The sequence below is a fragment of the Salmo salar genome, chromosome 09, assembly GCF_965601325.2.
Source record: "Salmo salar chromosome 09, fSalSal1, whole genome shotgun sequence".
In the NCBI taxonomy this organism is placed as follows: domain Eukaryota; kingdom Metazoa; phylum Chordata; class Actinopteri; order Salmoniformes; family Salmonidae; genus Salmo; species Salmo salar.
This window is the reverse complement of record NC_138299.1, coordinates 40,393,640-40,413,103: the sequence shown is the minus strand read 5'-3', so window position 1 is coordinate 40,413,103 and position 19,464 is coordinate 40,393,640. Positions and strand designations below refer to the sequence as shown.

Genomic DNA, 19,464 nt, shown 5'->3' with positions numbered 1-19,464 from the left:
TATGTCCCATAGAGCACATCAATCCAATAAGAAGAAGGGAAAGGGAGGTGAAAATGTAAACTGAGATTATCTTTATTCCATGCCCACAATGGTCAAAACATCAGCTGTTGACATAGAATGAAGATATGTTTTGGTCCTCCTGATACGTTTAGCCTCATGCTCACCCGTTTGTCGTTCTCTGACTGGTTGAGCATCTGCTCTGCGTCCTCCAACCAGGCCTGCAGTCCGGCCACCGTACTGCTGTACTTCTCCCAGTTAGAGATGACCTCCTCCAGCATGCTACGGACGCTACGCACCTCCACCGACAGGTTCTTCCACTGGGCCGACGCATCCGACATGAACTTACCCACACCCTCCGCTTCCTCAGCTGGAAAGAAACATGGAATTAGTTCTCTCTTCAACATGACATATCATTTGTTTGTGGTTTACTGGGTCACCTCCTAAATTACTCCAGACCTTATTAAAAGAGCCCAGTACAGTGAAGTTTCCCTTGAATACATAAATCAAGAGTGCAGTGTTTCACATTCAAAGACCTACTGTGAGTATTTGTTACTGTATCATGCAAAGAGTTATTGTCTTACAGGTAATTGTCTTTGAGGAGGAATATAGAGTAGTTAGTAAACAGACAGGCACTGTGATGTTATATCAGATTTTGGGGATTTTTAGTCAGACCAGTGAACAACTAGTGCACAGTCAATCGAAGGCTAGCGTGGACACCATGTTACCTATTGTTCATCAGTACCAAATCAATCTAGACTTACTTTTCTTACAGATCTTAATGCCTAGAATATCAAATCAACAGTTATTTCTGTATGTGTGCCCTCTCTGATAGACAATACAATCAATCAAATTATATCTGAGATAAAACACGGAAAAGAAAAACAATCTTACCTGAACAATCAGACTTGACGTAGACATCTGCAGATTGCCTGAGTGCCTTAAATGTTGTCTCATACTGTTCGAAGAACATGTGTCCCTCGATGAAGGTCTGTTGGGAATGATGGTGAGATTAGCATGGAATTATCATGAGGATAGAATTGGAACAATATCCATGGAAATGTTATGGCCAGAAATGTACGCTGTTTAGGTCCACAAACTTAGCTTGGTGGTCCTACATCTGTTTGTGCTGTCTTGCCAACTCCTATGGTCATTGTCATGTCAAACATTAGGTTGGCTAAACAGCACAAACAGATCTGGACCACCTGGCTCCACAAACCCGTAGCAACGAATGAAAAGGTCAACTCACAATGTAGCTCTGTAGCAGTAGTTCCACAGAGTCACGGCGGCCATATTTGATGATCCAGGACTTGAGCTTAGACTCAGCCAGGATGAGAAACGCCATCAGACGGTACTTGATCTCCCAGAATTCCAGTTTGATCAGGTGGGCATAAGATGATGTGGACACGTAATTGAATCTGTTGTAAAAAGCAGAAGATCAGTCAATATTCTGATCAAACTGATCAATATCCATCTTATTTAAAGGGATACTTTGGGATTTTGTCAATGAAGTCAGATGAACATATGGATACCATGTTTATGTCTCTGCAACCAGTATGAAGGAACATAGAGTTAGTTACGCAAGCCAATTCTAACTAGCAATAGCGCAATGACTGGAATCTATGGACTGACCTTTCGGCCATGTCTTGGAGCTGTTCGGGGGGGACAGGGACCCCGTTTACTGATCTGTCTCGGTGGATCTGCTGGAACGTCTGTTTGTGGGACTCCAAGTTCTTCAGGATCTCCTGCACACGTGCACATACACAGTAGATAACAAACAATGTGAGTTTTCATTTAGACTATGGTGCAACATCAAAAATAAAATTGTCAGTTGTTAGCTTTTTTTATGTGAACAACAAAATCACAAATTGTCTGATTTGCAGTACCTTCTTATTAGGCTACCCAAGGATAGTTTTACACCCATATGGATTATTGGATCTGCTCTTGTTGAATACCTTGTGCTGTTCCAGCTTCCTCTGGATCAAATTGGCTGTCTCTTCATGAGCTTGTTGGATGGGAATCTCCTCTCTCAGGGCGATCTCAGCTCGATGCAGCAAGGCTCCGATTACCCCCAGGGGGCCAGGCAACGACTTATCCAGATGGATGTGCCAGTCCAGGAGCTAGTATAGGAATATATTACATATCCTAAGTCTTTGAGCAGGTGCTGGATATCAAAATTATTTCAGCAAAATTTGGGAAAAAGAGACTCTGCACACTGCAATCTATGCTTCCATGTGGTTTATTAATGACACATTTGTTTCAACCACTCAGGTATTCTTCAGGTCCCCAATCCAAGAGGCAGGTTGGCATTCATTTTCATGAATCTTGAGGTGGAGGCAGCTCTGCAGAGTGGTCACTACCTGGCACAGTCACAACGTCATCAAATCTGATTTTAAACCTAACCTTAACCACACTGCGAACACTAATGCCTAACCCTAACTTTAAATTAAGACCAAAAAGCACATTTTTGTCTTCATACATTTTTACAAAATAGACTATTTGGATTTTGCAGCAGCCCTTTCTAGCGGAAATCACTCAGTTTTGCCTCTCGGACAAGATTCATGACAAACCATATCAACCTGAGCCCAAGAACTGAAATAGACATCCATTACAGCCAGAACAGCCAGTACAACCAAGGCATTAGCATGAACCACACTGTTCGAAAAGCAGATGGTGAGCAAAAATCATCCACTCCAGATCACAGTGGTGTTCTGCTCTCAAACAAACTATTAGAGAATAGTCTATCAACTTAACAAAAACCACTCTATTCCGCTCTCTTCAAAACTCTCCTCCCCTCTTAACGAGCACTCATTCAAAGGATTGCGCCTCACTGAACACTCATTCAGTTTATTATGAAAACTACAATTCTGGGGACCCATTCTTCCTTGTAAGGGAAAGTATTAGTCTAACTTATAAACATACAGCAGATTACAAGTCTACAGGAAACATTTTTTTTTCTTCCTATTGACAGGTTATTGTCTATTTATAATGGTCTCTTCAGGCCTGTTTCCCAGACAGAGATAAAGACTAGTCCTCGACTAAAAAACTAGTTCAGTGGAGATTCTCCACAGAGTATGCTTTTTAATCCAGAACTACATTAGGTTTAACCCAGAACTACAGTAGGATTAATCCAGAACTACAGTAGGATTAATCCAGAACTACAGCAGGATTAATCCAGAACTACAGTAGGATTAACCCAGAACTACAGTAAGATTAACCCAGAACTACAGTAGGATTAATCCAGAACTACTGTCACCGGCGTCGAAAGGATTAGACCAAGGCGCAGCGTGTATAGTGCTCATCTTACATTTTAATGAATACTCTACAGAACAACAAAATAACAAACGCTCAACAGTTCCGTCAGGTATAACAACTAAACGGAAAATAACCAGCCACAAAACCCAAAGGAAAACAGGCTGCCTAAGTATGGCTTCCAATCAGAGACAATGAAAGACACCTGCCTCTGATTGGAAACCATACTCGGCCAAACATTGAAAATGAAACATAGAAATAGAAAATTAGAACAAATTCCCCTAGAACCAAAAAAACCCAAAACACACAAAACAACCCCCCTGCCACGCCCTGACCATTCTACTACAGCAAATTACCCTTTTACCTGGTCTGGACGTGACAACTACATTAGGTTTAACCCAGAACTACAGCAGGATTAATCCAGAACTACAGTAGGATTAATCCAGAACTACATTAGGTTTAACCCAGAACTACAGCTTGATTAATCCAGAACTACAGCAGGATTCATCCAGAATTAGCGTAGGATTAATCCAAAACTACAGTTGGATTAGTCCAGAACTGCAGTACATTTAATCCAGAACTACATTAGGTTTAACCTAGAACTACAGCAGGATTAATCCAGAACTACAGTAGGATTAATCCAGAACTACATTAGGTTTAACCCAGAACTACAGCAGGATTAATCCAGAACTACAGTAGGATTAATCCAGAACTACATTAGGTTTAACCCAGAACTACAGGAGGATTAATCCAGAACTACAGTAGGATTAATCCAGAACTACATTAGGTTTAACCCAGAACTACAGCTTGATTAATCCAGAACTACAGAAGGATTAATCCAGAATTAGCGTAGGATTAATCCAGAACTACAGTTGGATTAATCCAGAACTGCAGTACATTTAATCCAGTACTAAAATTGGATTAATCCAGAACTACAGCAGAATTAATCCAGAACTACAGTAGGATTATAATCCAGAACTACAGTAGGATTAATCTGTGTCCGTGAAACCCGCCCTTTGAGTCTGGCCCATAGATTATGTGAGGGTGTCAGACAATGTTACTGTACCCTGTTTGGGATGGTTGTGAAGTAGCCTGGTGGAATATCGACGTACATAAGAGTTGGCTAAAGGACATGCAGTATGGATCAGGCTAGTTTTGCAGGGGTCCACAGACAGTAATACACTGACTCACCGTGCTAGAGACGTGTTCCCATGCCTGGTTGACCAAGGCCTGGTCTACAGACAACTTCCCATTTTTGTTAACCGGCTGCAGCAGCGGCTCTGTCTGCTTCTTTTTTATCTCATACTGCACACGGAAACTCTTGAAACCCTGAAGCAAAGTAGAAACATGAGTATTAGAGGTGCTACAACCAATGTTCCCTCAAAAACATTTTGGCACTGAGCGAATTTCAGGTCCGCTGAGCGCAAACTTGAACGTTGTGAAAATTCTGTATAACTTCCAGCGTGCGTTTACTGTGAACACTGAGGCTGTACCCACTTTAAGTTACAGTTTTAACAGTGGCCAAGTATGCTACTGTGGCTATTTCATCATAATGTAGGTCTACTAGAGTGGCCTACCATCAAAAACAATGGAGAACATGCATCCCATAACATTGTAACATGAAAATACTGTAGCTGTTCTACCATTCAGCCTACAGTAGCAGTCAATGTGTGGTGTTCAATGTAGGCCTACATTCCATGAGACTTGAAAAAAACATGCAGGGCTTGACATTAACCTGTTGATCCACTTGTCCTTCAGACAAGGAGGTGATTGAAAATGTTGTTGTGTTGTTTGATGCAAGAAAACACTTTACAAAATAAAATACCATTATTACAGAGAATCAGACAAATTATGCTACCTTCTGCCTATTGGCTACTTAGCTTATTCAAGCCGCTTTCAAAATACAACATTGCCCCTATATGACAAAAATAAGCTGTTTACCTGACTCGCTTTTCAAAGATGCCTAGAAATGTACATGTTTGATGCTCTTGTAGGAAACAATCACAGCCCTATTGCTGACTACACATTATCTATAGCTGAGTTTTTGTGAGTGGTCCTTCTGAGAACAATGACACTGAGGCGCGCGTGCACGAGACGACTCAATTTTTTTCTTTCAGTGTTTGAATGAACACAACGTCGCCCGATTGGAATATTATCGCTATTTTATGAGAAAAATAGCATAAACATTTATTTTAAACAGCGTTTGACATGCTTCGAAGTACGGTAATGGAATATTTTGAATTTTTTTGTCACGAAATGCGCCGGCGCGTCACCCTTCGGATAGTGACTTGAACGCACGAACAAAACGGAGCTATTTGGATATAACTATGGATTATTTCGAACCAAAACAACATTTGTTGTTGAAGTAGAAGTCCTGGGAGTGCATTCTGACGAAGAACAGCAAAGGTAATCCAATTTTTCTTATAGTAAATCTGAGTTTGGTTAGTGCCAAACTTGGTGGGTATCAAATTAGCTAGCCGTGATGGCCGGGCTATCTACTCAGAATATTGCAAAATGTGCTTTCACCGAAAAGCTATTTTAAAATCTGACACCGCGATTGCATAAAGGTGTTCTGTATCTATAATTCTTAAAATAATTGTTGTTTTTTGTGAACGTTTATCGTGAGTAATTTAGTAAATTCACCGGAAGTTTGCGGTGGGTATGCTAGTTCTGAACAACACATGCTAATGTAAAAAGCTGGTTTTTGATATAAATATGAACTTGATTGAACAAAACATGCATGTATTGTATAACATAATGTCCTAGGACTGTCATCTGATGAAGATCATCAAATGTTAGTGCTGCATTTAGCTGTGGTTTTGGTTTTTGTGACATATATGCTAGCTTGAAAATGGCTGTGTGATTATTTTTGGGAGGGTACTCTCCTGACATAATCTAATGTTTTGCTTTGGTTGTAAAGCCTTTTTGAAATCGGACAATGTGGTTAGATAAAGGAGAGTCTTGTCTTTAAAATGGTGTAAAATAGTCATATGTTTGAGAAATTGAAGTTTTTGCATTTTTGAGGTATTTGTAATTCGCGCCACTCTATACCATTGGATATTGGTGAGGCGTTCCGCTAGCAGAACGTCTGTCCCTAACAGGTTTAACTAACGGGGAAAACTTTTGAAAGTTGAGTGAAGTTCAGTCTCTAGCTTCTCTCTGTGGGCTGATATTTCTTCTACGCGGCAGTCCCGGGGAGCTGTGCAGCAGTCATGGGGCTACTGCGCACCTGCCCGCAACTTAGAGGAAACATTGGTTACGACCCAAGAACCATCAAAACAAATAAATAAGGTAGTATATAACACATGAAACGTAGGGCTGTCAGATACGGGCTGTTCTTAATAGTCTTTCCTTGATTTCTAGTGCCTTCTCTCCACCTCAGCGAGGACATAAGGATACAAGAAATTGAGGAAAGATAATTGAGAAAGAGTCATGTGGAGTTTTATGGAGCGCTGTCGCCTCCCTCTTCACCCCCTGGTGACCTGGTACTTAATCTATCGTAATATTAGCCAGCTACATGTAGTTTGAGATGTGGTTATTGGTTCCAAGATCACCTGGTACTTGTCAGTGATGTCGCCTTCTGCCCCCTGCACCTGCAGCACGTCTCTCTCCATCTGTTCCAGCCACACCTTCAGCTCCCTCAGAACCTTCCGTTCTTCTCTCTGTAACACGTCATATTCAGGTTATACAATGCATCATCACTCATCGTCTCTCAACCCCAACAGAGTTCCCAATACACGATATCATGTGAAACTACTCCTGCCAAATGAAATTCCAGTACTACAGCAAGTAAGATTCAATGAGAAAGTCACAGGAGTCTCTGTCAAACATACCTGTAGCATTTTCTCTATATCTTGAGGAACATACTGTCCAGGAAAGCAAGCCACATGAAGAGATGCAAACAGCACAGAAAGGCATTAGTGGCAGAGAGAGAGAGCAAAAGCAGAGATAAAACAGTACACTGTAGACACTACACTACACAGCACCATGGCAAGGATGGACTTACCTGTAGGTTTAGGATAGAGGGTGCAAAAGTTGGAATGTAGCGAAGAAGCCGCTTCAAATGCCACAGGAAAGATAACATAGACAGAGAGATGGAGTGATGGAGTGAGTGGCATGACAGAGAGATGGAGAGAGTGGCATGACAGAGAGAGGGAGAGATGAAGTGATGAGAGAGAGTGAGTGGCATGACAAAGAGATGGAGAGATGGAGAGATGAAGTGATGTAGAGATGAAGTGATGGAGTGATGGAGTGAAGGAGAGATGGAGAGATGAAGTGATGGAGAAATGGAGTGAGTGGCATGACAGAGAGATGGAGAGATAGAGAGATGGAGTGAATGGCATGACAAAGAGATGAAGTGACAGAGATGGAGAGATGGAGAGTGTATGACAAAACACACAATGAGGAAAGTAAGATGATTGATGAGTTCATGCAATGAGAAAAAAAAATCATAAGAGCTGAAAACACAAATACAGTAACAGCTTTTGAACCTACATGTACAAATTACCTCGACTAACCTGTACCCCCACACATTGACATGGTACCGGTACCATGGTATATAGCCGCATTATTGTTATTTTATTGGGTTACTTTTTATATATTTTTTTTAACTTTAGTTTATTTAGTAACTCTATTTATTGAACTGCATTGTTGGTTAAGGGTTTGTGAGTAAGCATTTTAAGTTAAGGTTGTTGTATTCGGGCGCATGTGACAAATAAAATGTGATTTGAATTGATTTGATAAAAGTTCATAAAGCATTGCAACACTGAGGGTTGCCGTTATTAGTTAGCCACGTGATGTTGAATATACCGTAGCTAGGTAAAGTACAAAAATTATACTGAAAACACAAATACAGTTGCAGATACAAGAATACAGTAGAAGATACAAGAATACAGTAGCAGATACAAGAATACAGTAGCAAAAACAAGAATACAAACACAGATTAAAGTACATAAAGCATTACAACACAACACTGAGTTTGCCAATGCCAATACAGTCCTAGACTCAGGACTACAGTGAATATAGTTAGGTACCTCTTCTTCCTGTCCATCTGTCTCAGAGTGGTGGGGGTTGGGGTAGTGCTTGAGGAACTGAGCAACATATGTCATGATGGACTTCTCATCCGGTTTATCTACATCCACATCTGCAGAGGAAGAGAGAGAGAGAGAGGCTGGTGTCACTAGTAGCAATAGCAACCCAACACTGACATCAGGGCTATCCATCCAGCCAGAAAACTACAGTCATGTCAATGAAGTACCATGTCTGTATGCTCCTTCAGAATAGTATGTCACTTGATGTAATTCCCAAATGATGCATTTGATTTGACATGTGTGCCCTGAAGGAGGATACATTTAGCATTTCCTCTGACACTCTGACATCTAATTATAAATGTTTGCTCTCATCTCCATCTCTGACCTGATAATTGCGAAGGGCCATGATAAAAACAGAAAGGTTTATTTCTGCAGAGCTGCTCTTTGCATCCTTATCTCCAGATGTATCAACAACACATTAATGAAATGAAATACCCATAAAAAAACACATTGCGTAATCTTCATCAAAACTTGAAATGTATTTCATACAATTCTGTAGGAATTACATAGTTCAAGATAGAAGAGAAGTGGAGATGCATTGTTGCTGCCCTATACACCAGCCAGAGCAATGGGGATGAGTGAGGGAGTGTGTGCTTATTTCTGACAAAGCAATTTATTTTTCATTCTAAATAGATGGGTAGAGGTAGGAACCTTCTGGGTCCAGCAGGCGTGGTATGCCCAGCTCGTTCTCGGCCAATGAGAAGGCTTCCTCCAGGTTCTCCCGGTTGCTCCTCCTCCTCACCACCTCCATGTCCACCAGGTCTGGGCGGATGGCATGGACCACAGAGTGGAACGCCACACCGCTACGCCAACTGGCACCAAAGTCCTTTACCTCGATGCCCTGACCACTTGGGACAAGCAGAGTAACACGTTTACAGTGGGGCAGTGGCCGAGCACTGTTGAAATTATAATTCTAAACAAAATACGGACAGTTTGGCTTCCCTTACTCTTGGCTGACAATGGTGGTGGTCAGTCAAGAGTATTTTTTTTCTCTCTCTCTCTCTCTCTCACACACACACACACACACACACACACACACACACACACACACACACACACACACACACACACACACACACACACACACACACACACACACACACACACACACACACACACACACACAGGCACAGGCACACACTCACACAGGCACACACACAGGAACATAAATTGACCACCCCAGCAGGCTAAGCTGGTTGACAAAATTATGTTGGGTTGTAATGACATCATTTTAACCAGTTTTTCCCACTGAGGCCATAGTTACAGTGGCATAATGTACACACTGGGGCCATAGTTACAGTAGCATAATGTACACACTGGGGCCATAGTTACAGTAGCATAATGTACACACTGAGGCCATAGTTACAGTAGCATAATGTACATACTGGGGCCATAGTTACAGTAGCATAATGTACACACTGGGGCCATAGTTACAGTAGCATAATGTACACACTGAGGCCATAGTTACAGTAGCATAATGTACACACTGGGGCCATAGTTACAGTAGCATAATGTACATACTGGGGCCATAGTTACAGTAGCATAATGTACACACTGGGGCCATAGTTACAGTAGCATAATGTACACACTGGGGCCATAGTTACAGTAGCATAATGTACACACTGGGGCCATAGTTACAGTAGCATAATGTACACACTGGGGCCATAGTTACAGTAGCATAATGTACACACTGGGGCCATAGTTACAGTAGCATAATGTACATACTGGTGCAATAGTTACAGTGGCATAATGTACATACTGGGGCAATAGTAGCAGTGGCATAATGTACACACTGGGGCCATAGTTACAGTAGCATAATGTACATACTGGGGCCAAAGTTACAGTAGCATAATGTACACACTGGGGGCAAAGTTACAGTAGCATAATGTACATACTGGGGCCATAGTTACAGTAGCATAATGTACATACTGGGGCAATAGTTACAGTAGCATAATGTACATACTGGGGCAATAGTTACAGTAGCATAATGTACATACTGGGGCAATAGTTACAGTGGCATAATGTACATACTGGGGCCATAGTTACAGTAGCATAATGTACATACTGGGGCCAAAGTTACAGTGGCATAATGTACATACTGGGGCAATAGTAACAGTGGCATAATGTACACACTGGGGCCATAGTTACAGTAGCATAATGTACATACTGGGGCCAAAGTTACAGTAGCATAATGTACACACTGGGGCCAAAGTTACAGTAGCATAATGTACATACTGGGGCCATAGTTACAGTAGCATAATGTACATACTGGGGCAATAGTTACAGTAGCATAATGTACATACTGGGGCAATAGTTACAGTAACATAATGTACACACTGGGGCCAAAGTTACAGTAGCATAATGTACATACTGGGGCAATAGTTACAGTGGCATAATGTACATACTGGGGCCATAGTTACAGTAGCATAATGTACATACTGGGGCCATAGTTACAGTAGCATAATATACATACTGGGGCCATAGTTACAGTAGCATAATGTACATACTGGGGCAATAGTTACAGTAGCATAATGTACATACTGGGGCAATAGTTACAGTGGCATAATGTACATGCTGGGGCAATAGTTACAGTGGCATAATGTACATACTGGGGCAATAGTTACAGTAGCATAATGTACATACTGGGGCAATAGTTACAGTAGCATAATGTACATACTGGGGCAATAGTAACAGTGGCATAATGTACATACTGGGGCCATAGTTACAGTAGCATAATGTACACACTGGGGCCATAGTTACAGTAGCATAATGTACACACTGGGGCCATAGTTACAGTAGCATAATGTACACACTGGGGCCATAGTTACAGTAGCATAATGTACATACTGGGGCCATAGTTACAGTAGCATAATGTACACACTGGGGCCATAGTTACAGTAGCATAATGTACACACTGAGGCCATAGTTACAGTAGCATAATGTACACACTGGGGCCATAGTTACAGTAGCATAATGTACACACTGGGGCCATAGTTACAGTAGCATAATGTACACACTGGGGCCATAGTTACAGTAGCATAATGTACATACTGGTGCAATAGTTACAGTAACATAATGTACACACTGGGGCCAAAGTTACAGTAGCATAATGTACATACTGGGGCAATAGTTACAGTAACATAATGTACACACTGGGGCCAAAGTTACAGTAGCATAATGTACATACTGGGGCCATAGTTACAGTGGCATAATGTACATACTGGGGCAATAGTAACAGTGGCATAATGTACACACTGGGGCCATAGTTACAGTAGCATAATGTACATACTGGGGCCAAAGTTACAGTAGCATAATGTACACACTGGGGCCGAAGTTACAGTAGCATAATGTACATACTGGGGCCATAGTTACAGTAGCATAATGTACATACTGGGGCAATAGTTACAGTAGCATAATGTACATACTGGGGCAATAGTTACAGTAGCATAATGTACATACTGGGGCAATAGTTACAGTGGCATAATGTACATACTGGGGCCATAGTTACAGTAGCATAATGTACATACTGGGGCCAAAGTTACAGTGGCATAATGTACATACTGGGGCAATAGTAACAGTGGCATAATGTACACACTGGGGCCATAGTTACAGTAGCATAATGTACATACTGGGGCCAAAGTTACAGTAGCATAATGTACACACTGGGGCCAAAGTTACAGTAGCATAATGTACATACTGGGGCCATAGTTACAGTAGCATAATGTACATACTGGGGCAATAGTTACAGTAGCATAATGTACATACTGGGGCAATAGTTACAGTAACATAATGTACACACTGGGGCCAAAGTTACAGTAGCATAATGTACATACTGGGGCAATAGTTACAGTGGCATAATGTACATACTGGGGCCATAGTTACAGTAGCATAATGTACATACTGGTGCCATAGTTACAGTAGCATAATATACATACTGGGGCCATAGTTACAGTAGCATAATGTACATACTGGGGCAATAGTTACAGTAGCATAATGTACATACTGGGGCAATAGTTACAGTGGCATAATGTACATACTGGGGGAATAGTAACAGTGGCATAATGTACATACTGGGGCAATAGTAACAGTGGCATAATGTACATACTGGGGCAATAGTTACAGTGGCATAATGTACATACTGGGGCAATAGTTACAGTGGCATAATGTACATACTGGGGCAATAGTTACAGTGGCATAATGTACATACTGGGGCAATAGTTACAGTGGCATAATGTACATACTTGGCAGCGGTGCTCTGTACCCATCTGAGGAGGGCCTTCTTGGCGTTGCCCTGGAACTTCTTGGGTACAACCTCCCTCTTCAAGGCGGGACTGCCTGTCTCTGAGTTACTGGCCATGCTGTCCACTGAGGAGGTACTGCTGGACAGGGCCTCCAGGGCTAACAGGTTACTGGTCAACTCCTCGATCTGACAGAGGGTCAGGAATTAGAGAAAACATTGCTGCGAGTGACCATGGCAACATCCAACACAAGGGTTCTACCTGGACCCCAATAGTGTTCTCCTGCAGATACAACAACACATTACCTGGAAGTAGAGGATGACAGTCCATATCAACCCCAGGACAATGGATGGTCGACCGTCTGCTATGTCAGTGGCATGGATGTTGACTAACTTGATCTGTTAGGAAAGAAAACCAAAATTGAACTGCAATTCAAAACCTGTCATAAAATGAACTTTCTGGGAAATGCAGATATTTATACATGGGTGCATTCTGAATGAATCTTTAACAAATAAAGGCATTTGTTGATTGAGTGGGGCCAAGTACACAGTTTAGCAGATGTTATAGCGGGTGCAGCGAAATGCTTGGGTTACTAGCTGCTGCTTTTTCAACAGCTTATGGGGACCCTAATAAAATACCAAATACCAAATACCTAAAAGTGCAGTAAAATGCCAAACAAGTACACAAATATTAAATAATAAAAAACTAGAAACAAGAAATCAAGAATGTCAGAACGAATCCAATTAACAACCCAAATAACAATCTGATATTAGGCATTTATAGAGCAGAACCATGTGAGGCAGAAACAGCTAAGCTCAACTGAGGAAAATTAAAGATGTACCCTACTCATCAAAAAGAAAGGAGGACCAAGGCAAGCTTCATATAATGAATTAAAATGCCTTTATTTGTATGCCATGTTCAATGGAAACAAAGTTAAAAACACTGACACGTTCTGGCTGCATGCTCAATTTAACAGGACAGTAACAATAAAGCCAATGTATTGAATATCATCACAACAAACTTTGAATCGGCATTGAACTATTTTCTCCTTTTTCCTTCTTTTTTTTACTACTATTTCACAAAGGTTGGAAGAAGAAGAAGGAAGGAAAGAAAGATTTGACTCCAAAGTTTGAGTCAAAATACATACAAAATGCATGAAAGTTTTAAAGCAACTGGTTGGTGGCACAACAGTAATCAAGATGCACTATGAGGAAAAGAATGGCTCAACCAAAGAATATCTAGGAATATACACCGTGCATCAAACAAGAGGAATGCATAGAGTATATGTGTGTTTTACAGGCAGCCACTGACCGGGGATCCTCGGTACACAGACTGAGGTCAGAGGTCAGGCATGGTGAGAGAGGGTTACAATAAGAGATATGCCACAAAGAAATACAAACTGAGACAGGATGTTCCATCCATAGGGCCTTGCATAGAATCATCTCTTCATGCAGAGCCTTCATTTATCTATAGTGCCGTGAAAAAGTAGATGCCCCCTTTCTGATTTTCTCTATTTTTGCATATTTTTGATACTGAATGTTATCAGATCTTCAACCAAAACCTAATATTAGATTAAGGGAACCTGAGTTTGTTTTTTTCGCCAGATATAATGGGACCCATCTCGTCCAAAAAGGTGACTCAAGTTTGCCAAAAAGCACCTGGAAGCACCTGGATGATCATCAAGACTTTTATTTTCTTTCAATTTTTTTTATTAACCCCCCCTCTTCGGAGGACAAATATATATTTTGTTTTCTTACAGCTTTTATGCTACATATACATTTTCCAAATACATTTTACATATACAAAATGCATACACATTTTGCATAAATCAAATCAAATCAAATCAAATTTATTTTTATATAGCCCTTCGTACATCAGCTGATATTCTCAAAGTGCTGTACAGAAACCCAGCCTAAAACCCCAAACAGCAAGCAAAGCATGTGAAAGAAGCACGGTGGCTAGGAAAAACTCCCTAGGAAAAACTCCCTAGAAAGGCCAAAAACCTAGGAAGAAACCTAGAGAGGAACCAGGCTATGAGGGGTGGCCAGTCCTCTTCTGGCTGTGCAGGGTGGATATTAAAACAGAACATGGTCAAAATGTTAAAATGTTCATAAATGACCAGCATGGTCAAATAATAATAATCATAGTAGTTGTCGAGGGTGCAACAAGCACGTCCGGTGAACAGGTCAGGGTTCCATAGCCGCAGGCAGAACAGTTGAAACTGGAGCAGCAGCACGGCCAGGTGGACTGGGGACAGCAAGGAGTCATCATACCAGGTAGTCCTGAGGCATGGTCCTAGGGCTCAGGTCCTCCGAGAGAAAGACAGAAAGAGAGAAAGAGAGAATTAGAGAGAGCATATTTAAATACACACAGGACACCGGATAAGACAAGAGAAATACTCCAGATGTAACAGACTGACCCTAGCCCCCCGACACATAAACTACTGCAGCATAAATACTGGAGGCTGAGACAGGAGGGATCAGAAGACACTGTGGCCCCATCCGATGATACCCCCGGACAGGGCCAAACAGGCAGGATATAACCCCACCCACTTTGCCAAAGCACAGCCCCCACACCACTAGAGGGATGTCTCCAACCACCAACTTACCGTCCTAAGACAAGGCCGAGTATAGCCCACAACGATCTCCGCCATGGCACAACCCAAGGGGGGGGGGGGGGGGGGGCGCCAACCCAGACAGGAAGACCACGTCAGTGACTCAACCCACTCAAGTGACGCACCCCTCCCATGGACGGCATGGAAGAACACCAGTAGGCCAGTGACTCAGCCTCTGTAAAAGGGTTAGAGGCAGAGAATCCCAGTGGAAAGAGGGGAACCGGCAAGGCAGAGACAGCAAGGGCGGTTCGTTGCTCCAGCCTTTCCGTTCACCTTCACACTCCTGGGCCAGACTATACTTAATCATAGGACCTACTGAAGAGATAAGTCTTCAGTAAAGACTTAAAGGTTGAGACTGAGTCTGCGTCTCTCACATTGGTAGGCAGACCATTCCATAAAAATGGAGCTCTATAGGAGAAAGCCCTACCTCCAGCCGTTTGCTTAGAAATTCTAGGGACAATTAGGAGGCCTGCGTCTTGTGACCGTAGCGTACGTGTAGGTATGTACGGCAGGACCAAATCGCATACACATTTTATATACATGGAACTTTTATATAAAGCAGTTACTGTCACGACTTCCGCCGAAGTCGGTCCCGCTCCTTGTTCGGGCGACGTTCGACGGTCGACGTCACCGGCCTTCTAGCCATCGCCGATCCACTTTTCATTTTCCATTTGTTTTGTCTTAGTCTTACACACCAGGTTTCAATTCGCCAATTACTTGTTCATTATTTAACCCTCTGTTCCCCCGTGTTTGTTTGTGAGTAATTGTTTGTATGTTATACGGTCCATTATTGTGGGCTTGCTTATTTGTATTGTATTTGCCTATTTTTGAGTAAATTATGTTTGTTACTCATATCTGCTGTCCTGCGCCTGACTCCTCGACACAAGTTACACACAGACCTCTTAACAGAATAACTCACCTGAACGAATGGAGTCAGCAGGAGCAGACGCCTTCCCTGTGGCTGTAGAAGAGTACAACCAGCAGCATGCGACCATGTTGCAACGTCTGGGAACCGCCATGGATCACGTGCTGTAGACGATGGATCGTTGGAAGAGAGGAGGAGGATTTTCAGTGCCTCCACCAGCCCAACTACCGTCAACCCCACTGTCCACCCCTCCTTCACCCAGTCCCAGCGGGATTCGGCTCGCGCTCCCGAGGGAGTATGATGGGACGGCTGCCGGATGCCAAGGATTCCAACTACAGCCGGAGCTCTAACTGGCGACCGTCCACCTGGCTCCTTTGGAACGTGAGAGCATGTCCGCCCTCGTCTCCTGCCTCTCAGGCAAAGCCCTGGAGTGGGCAAACGGCGTATGGACTGAAGGAGACGTGGCGTCGGACCATTACGCAGAGTTCACCCGCCGCTTTCGGGCAGTTTTCGACCACCCGCCTGAGGGTGAAGCGGCGGGTGAACGACTGTTCCACCTGAGGCAGGGGAAGCGGAGCGCTCAGGATTTTGCATTGGACTTCCAGACCCAGGCCACCAGCGTGGGATGGAATGACAGGGCCCTGATTGATCACTACCGGTATAGTCTGCGCGAGGACGTCCATCGGGAGGTGGCCTGCCGAGACACCATCCTCATGTTGGACCAGCTGGTGGACCTGCCCATCCGGCTGGACAACCTGCTGACTGCCCGCGGACGTCCGGATCGGGACCTGTCAGTTCCATCACCCAGCACCTCCGCTCCGACACCCATGGAGCTGGGAGGTGCTGCACTTAGGGCAACCGGAGGAGGGGCCATTCCCTGCACCATCTGTGGCCGCAGAGGGAACACTGCTGGTCGGTGCTGGGGGGGTTCCTCAGGGAGTCGAGGCAGCAGGCAGGGCACTATCGTGTCACCCCAGGTGAGTTGGCACCAGGCTCACCCAGAGCCACCTGTTGCTCACAAGTATGTGTTAATTCAATTTCATGAGTTTTCCCTGCATTCCCAGCATAAGGCGCTCGTAGATTCAGGCGCAGCTGGGAATTTTATTGACCGTTCATTTGCTCATAGTTTAGGGATCCCCCTTGTTTCTGTAGATATGCCCTTCCCTGTGCACGCCCTAGATAGTCGACTATTAGGGTCAGGGCTGGTTAGGGAGGCCACCGCTCCACTTGACATGGTTACGCAGGAGGGTCACAAGGAGAGAATCAGTCTTTTCCTTACTGATTCTCCTGCATTTCCCATGGTGCTGGGCCTACCCTGGTTGGCCTGTCATGACCCCGCTATTTCGTGGCAACAGAGGGCTCTCAAGGGGTGGTCACAAGAGTGCTCAGGGAGGTGTGTGGGAGTTTCCATTGGTGCGACTATGGTGGAAAGTCCAGACCAGGTCTCCACCGTGCGCATCCCCTCAGAATATGCCGATTTGGCTCTCGCCTTCTGTAAGAAGAAGGCGACTCAATTACCACCCCATCGACGGGGGGATTGTGCGATAAATGTCCTTGTAGACGCAGCACTTCCCAGGAGTCACGTGTATCCTCTGTCACAGGAGGAGATGGCGGCTATAGAAACATATGTCTCCGAATCCCTGGGGCAGGGATACATTCGGCCCTCCACTTCACCTGCCTCTTCGAGTTTCTTTCTTGTGAAGAAGTAGGATGGAGGTCTGCGCCCATGTATTAACTATCGGAGTATCAATCAGATCACAGTGAGGTACAGCTACCCGCTGCCTCTCATTGCCAGTGCGATCGAGTCAATGCACGGGCGCGCTTCTTCATAAAATTGGATCTCAGGAGCGGACGAGTGGAAGACGGCATTTAGTACCACCTCAGGGCACTATGAGTACCTTAGTCATGCCGTATGGGTTGATGAATGCTCCATCAGTCTTCCAGGATTTTGTTGACGAGATTTTCCGGGACCTGCATGGGCAGGGTGTAGTGGTGTATATCGACGACATTCTGATATACTCCGCTACACGCGCCGAGCATGTGTCCCTGCTGTGCAGGGTGCTTGGTCGCCTGTTGAAGCATGACCTGTACGTCAAGGCTGAGAAATGTCTGTTCTTCCAACAGTCCGTCTCCTTCCTAGGGTACCGCATTTCCACTTCAGGGGTGGAGATGGAGAGTGACTGCATTTCAGCCGTGCGTAATTGGCCGACTCCCACCACGGTAAAGGAAGTGCAGCAGTTTCTAGGGTTTGCCAACTACTACCGGAGGTTTATCCGGGGTTTTGGTCAGGTAGCGGCTCCCATTACCTCACTGCTGAAGGGGGGGACCGGTGTGACTGCAGTGGTCGGCTGAGGCGGACAGGGCTTTTGGTCACCTGAAGGCTCTGTTTACCTTGGCTCCCATGCTGGCTCATCCGGATCCCTCTTTGGCGTTCATAGTGGAGGTGGACGTGTCCGAAGCTGGGATAGGAGCCGTGCTTGAGGGGGCTAAACACCCTTTCCTCATCTGGACTGACCACCGCAATCTGGAGTACATCCGGACCCATTTTGTTTTCACTCTGTTCTACAGACCAGGTTCCCAGAACGCTAAGGCAGACGCACTGTCCCGGATGTATGACACAGAGGAGTGGTCCATGGATCACACTCCCATACTTCCGGCCTCTTGCCTAGTGGCACTGGTGGTGTGGGAGCTGGACGTGGACATCGAGCGGGCGTTACGCACAGAGCCCGCTCCCCCTCAGTGTCCAGCTGGGCGTCTGTACGTTCCGTCTGCTGTCCGCGACCGTCTGATCTATTGTGCCCACACATCACCCTCCTCTGGTCATCCTGGCATCGGTCGGACGGTGCGTTGCCTTAGTGGGAAGTACTGGTGGTCCACCTTGGCCATGGACGTGAGGGTTTATGTTTCCTCCCGCTCGGGGTGCGCCCAGTGCAAGGCTCCCAGGCACCTGCCCAGTGTGAAGTTACAACCCCTACCCGTTCCACAACGGCCATGGTCGCACCTGTCGGTGAACTTCCTGACGGATCTTCCTCCCTCACAGGGCAACACCACGATCCTGGTCGTTGTGGATTGGTTTTCTAAGTCCTGCCGTCTCCTCCCCTTGCCCAGTCTCCCTACACACAGGAACCATGAATTCTGTTCTCTATCAGAGAATTCTACAGGAGGCCATCTGTCTGTGAGCTGAAGCTGAAGTGCATCTGGGTCATGCAGCAAGACAATGATCCAAAACACACAATTAAGTCTACATGAAAATGGCTTAAAAGTAACACATTTGAGGTTTTGCAATGACCTAGTCAAAGTCCAGACCTAATCCCAATTGAGATGTAGTGGCAGGATTTGAAAGGAGCAGTTCATGCTTGAAAACCCACAAATCCTGCTGAGTTAAAGCTGCTCTACATGGAAGAGTGG

The 19,464-nt window shown here is 44.3% G+C and overlaps 1 protein-coding gene across 1 annotated transcript in view; it reads right to left on the bottom strand.

The window, feature by feature from the left end:
* LOC106611323 (nesprin-1) overlaps nucleotides 1–19,464 on the bottom strand; it is a 139,081-nt gene that overhangs the window by 105,960 nt on the left and 13,657 nt on the right. The window contains exons 5-16 of the mRNA XM_082955773.1: nucleotides 12,883–12,975; nucleotides 12,581–12,765; nucleotides 8,991–9,187; nucleotides 8,283–8,392; nucleotides 7,083–7,115; nucleotides 6,804–6,911; nucleotides 4,441–4,578; nucleotides 1,953–2,117; nucleotides 1,630–1,742; nucleotides 1,247–1,415; nucleotides 892–988; nucleotides 165–367 (exon numbers count right to left, since the gene is read on the bottom strand). Coding sequence (XP_082811899.1) covers nucleotides 165–367; nucleotides 892–988; nucleotides 1,247–1,415; nucleotides 1,630–1,742; nucleotides 1,953–2,117; nucleotides 4,441–4,578; nucleotides 6,804–6,911; nucleotides 7,083–7,115; nucleotides 8,283–8,392; nucleotides 8,991–9,187; nucleotides 12,581–12,765; nucleotides 12,883–12,975 — 1,611 coding nt within the window. The remainder of the gene's footprint in view (nucleotides 1–164; nucleotides 368–891; nucleotides 989–1,246; nucleotides 1,416–1,629; nucleotides 1,743–1,952; nucleotides 2,118–4,440; nucleotides 4,579–6,803; nucleotides 6,912–7,082; nucleotides 7,116–8,282; nucleotides 8,393–8,990; nucleotides 9,188–12,580; nucleotides 12,766–12,882; nucleotides 12,976–19,464) is intronic.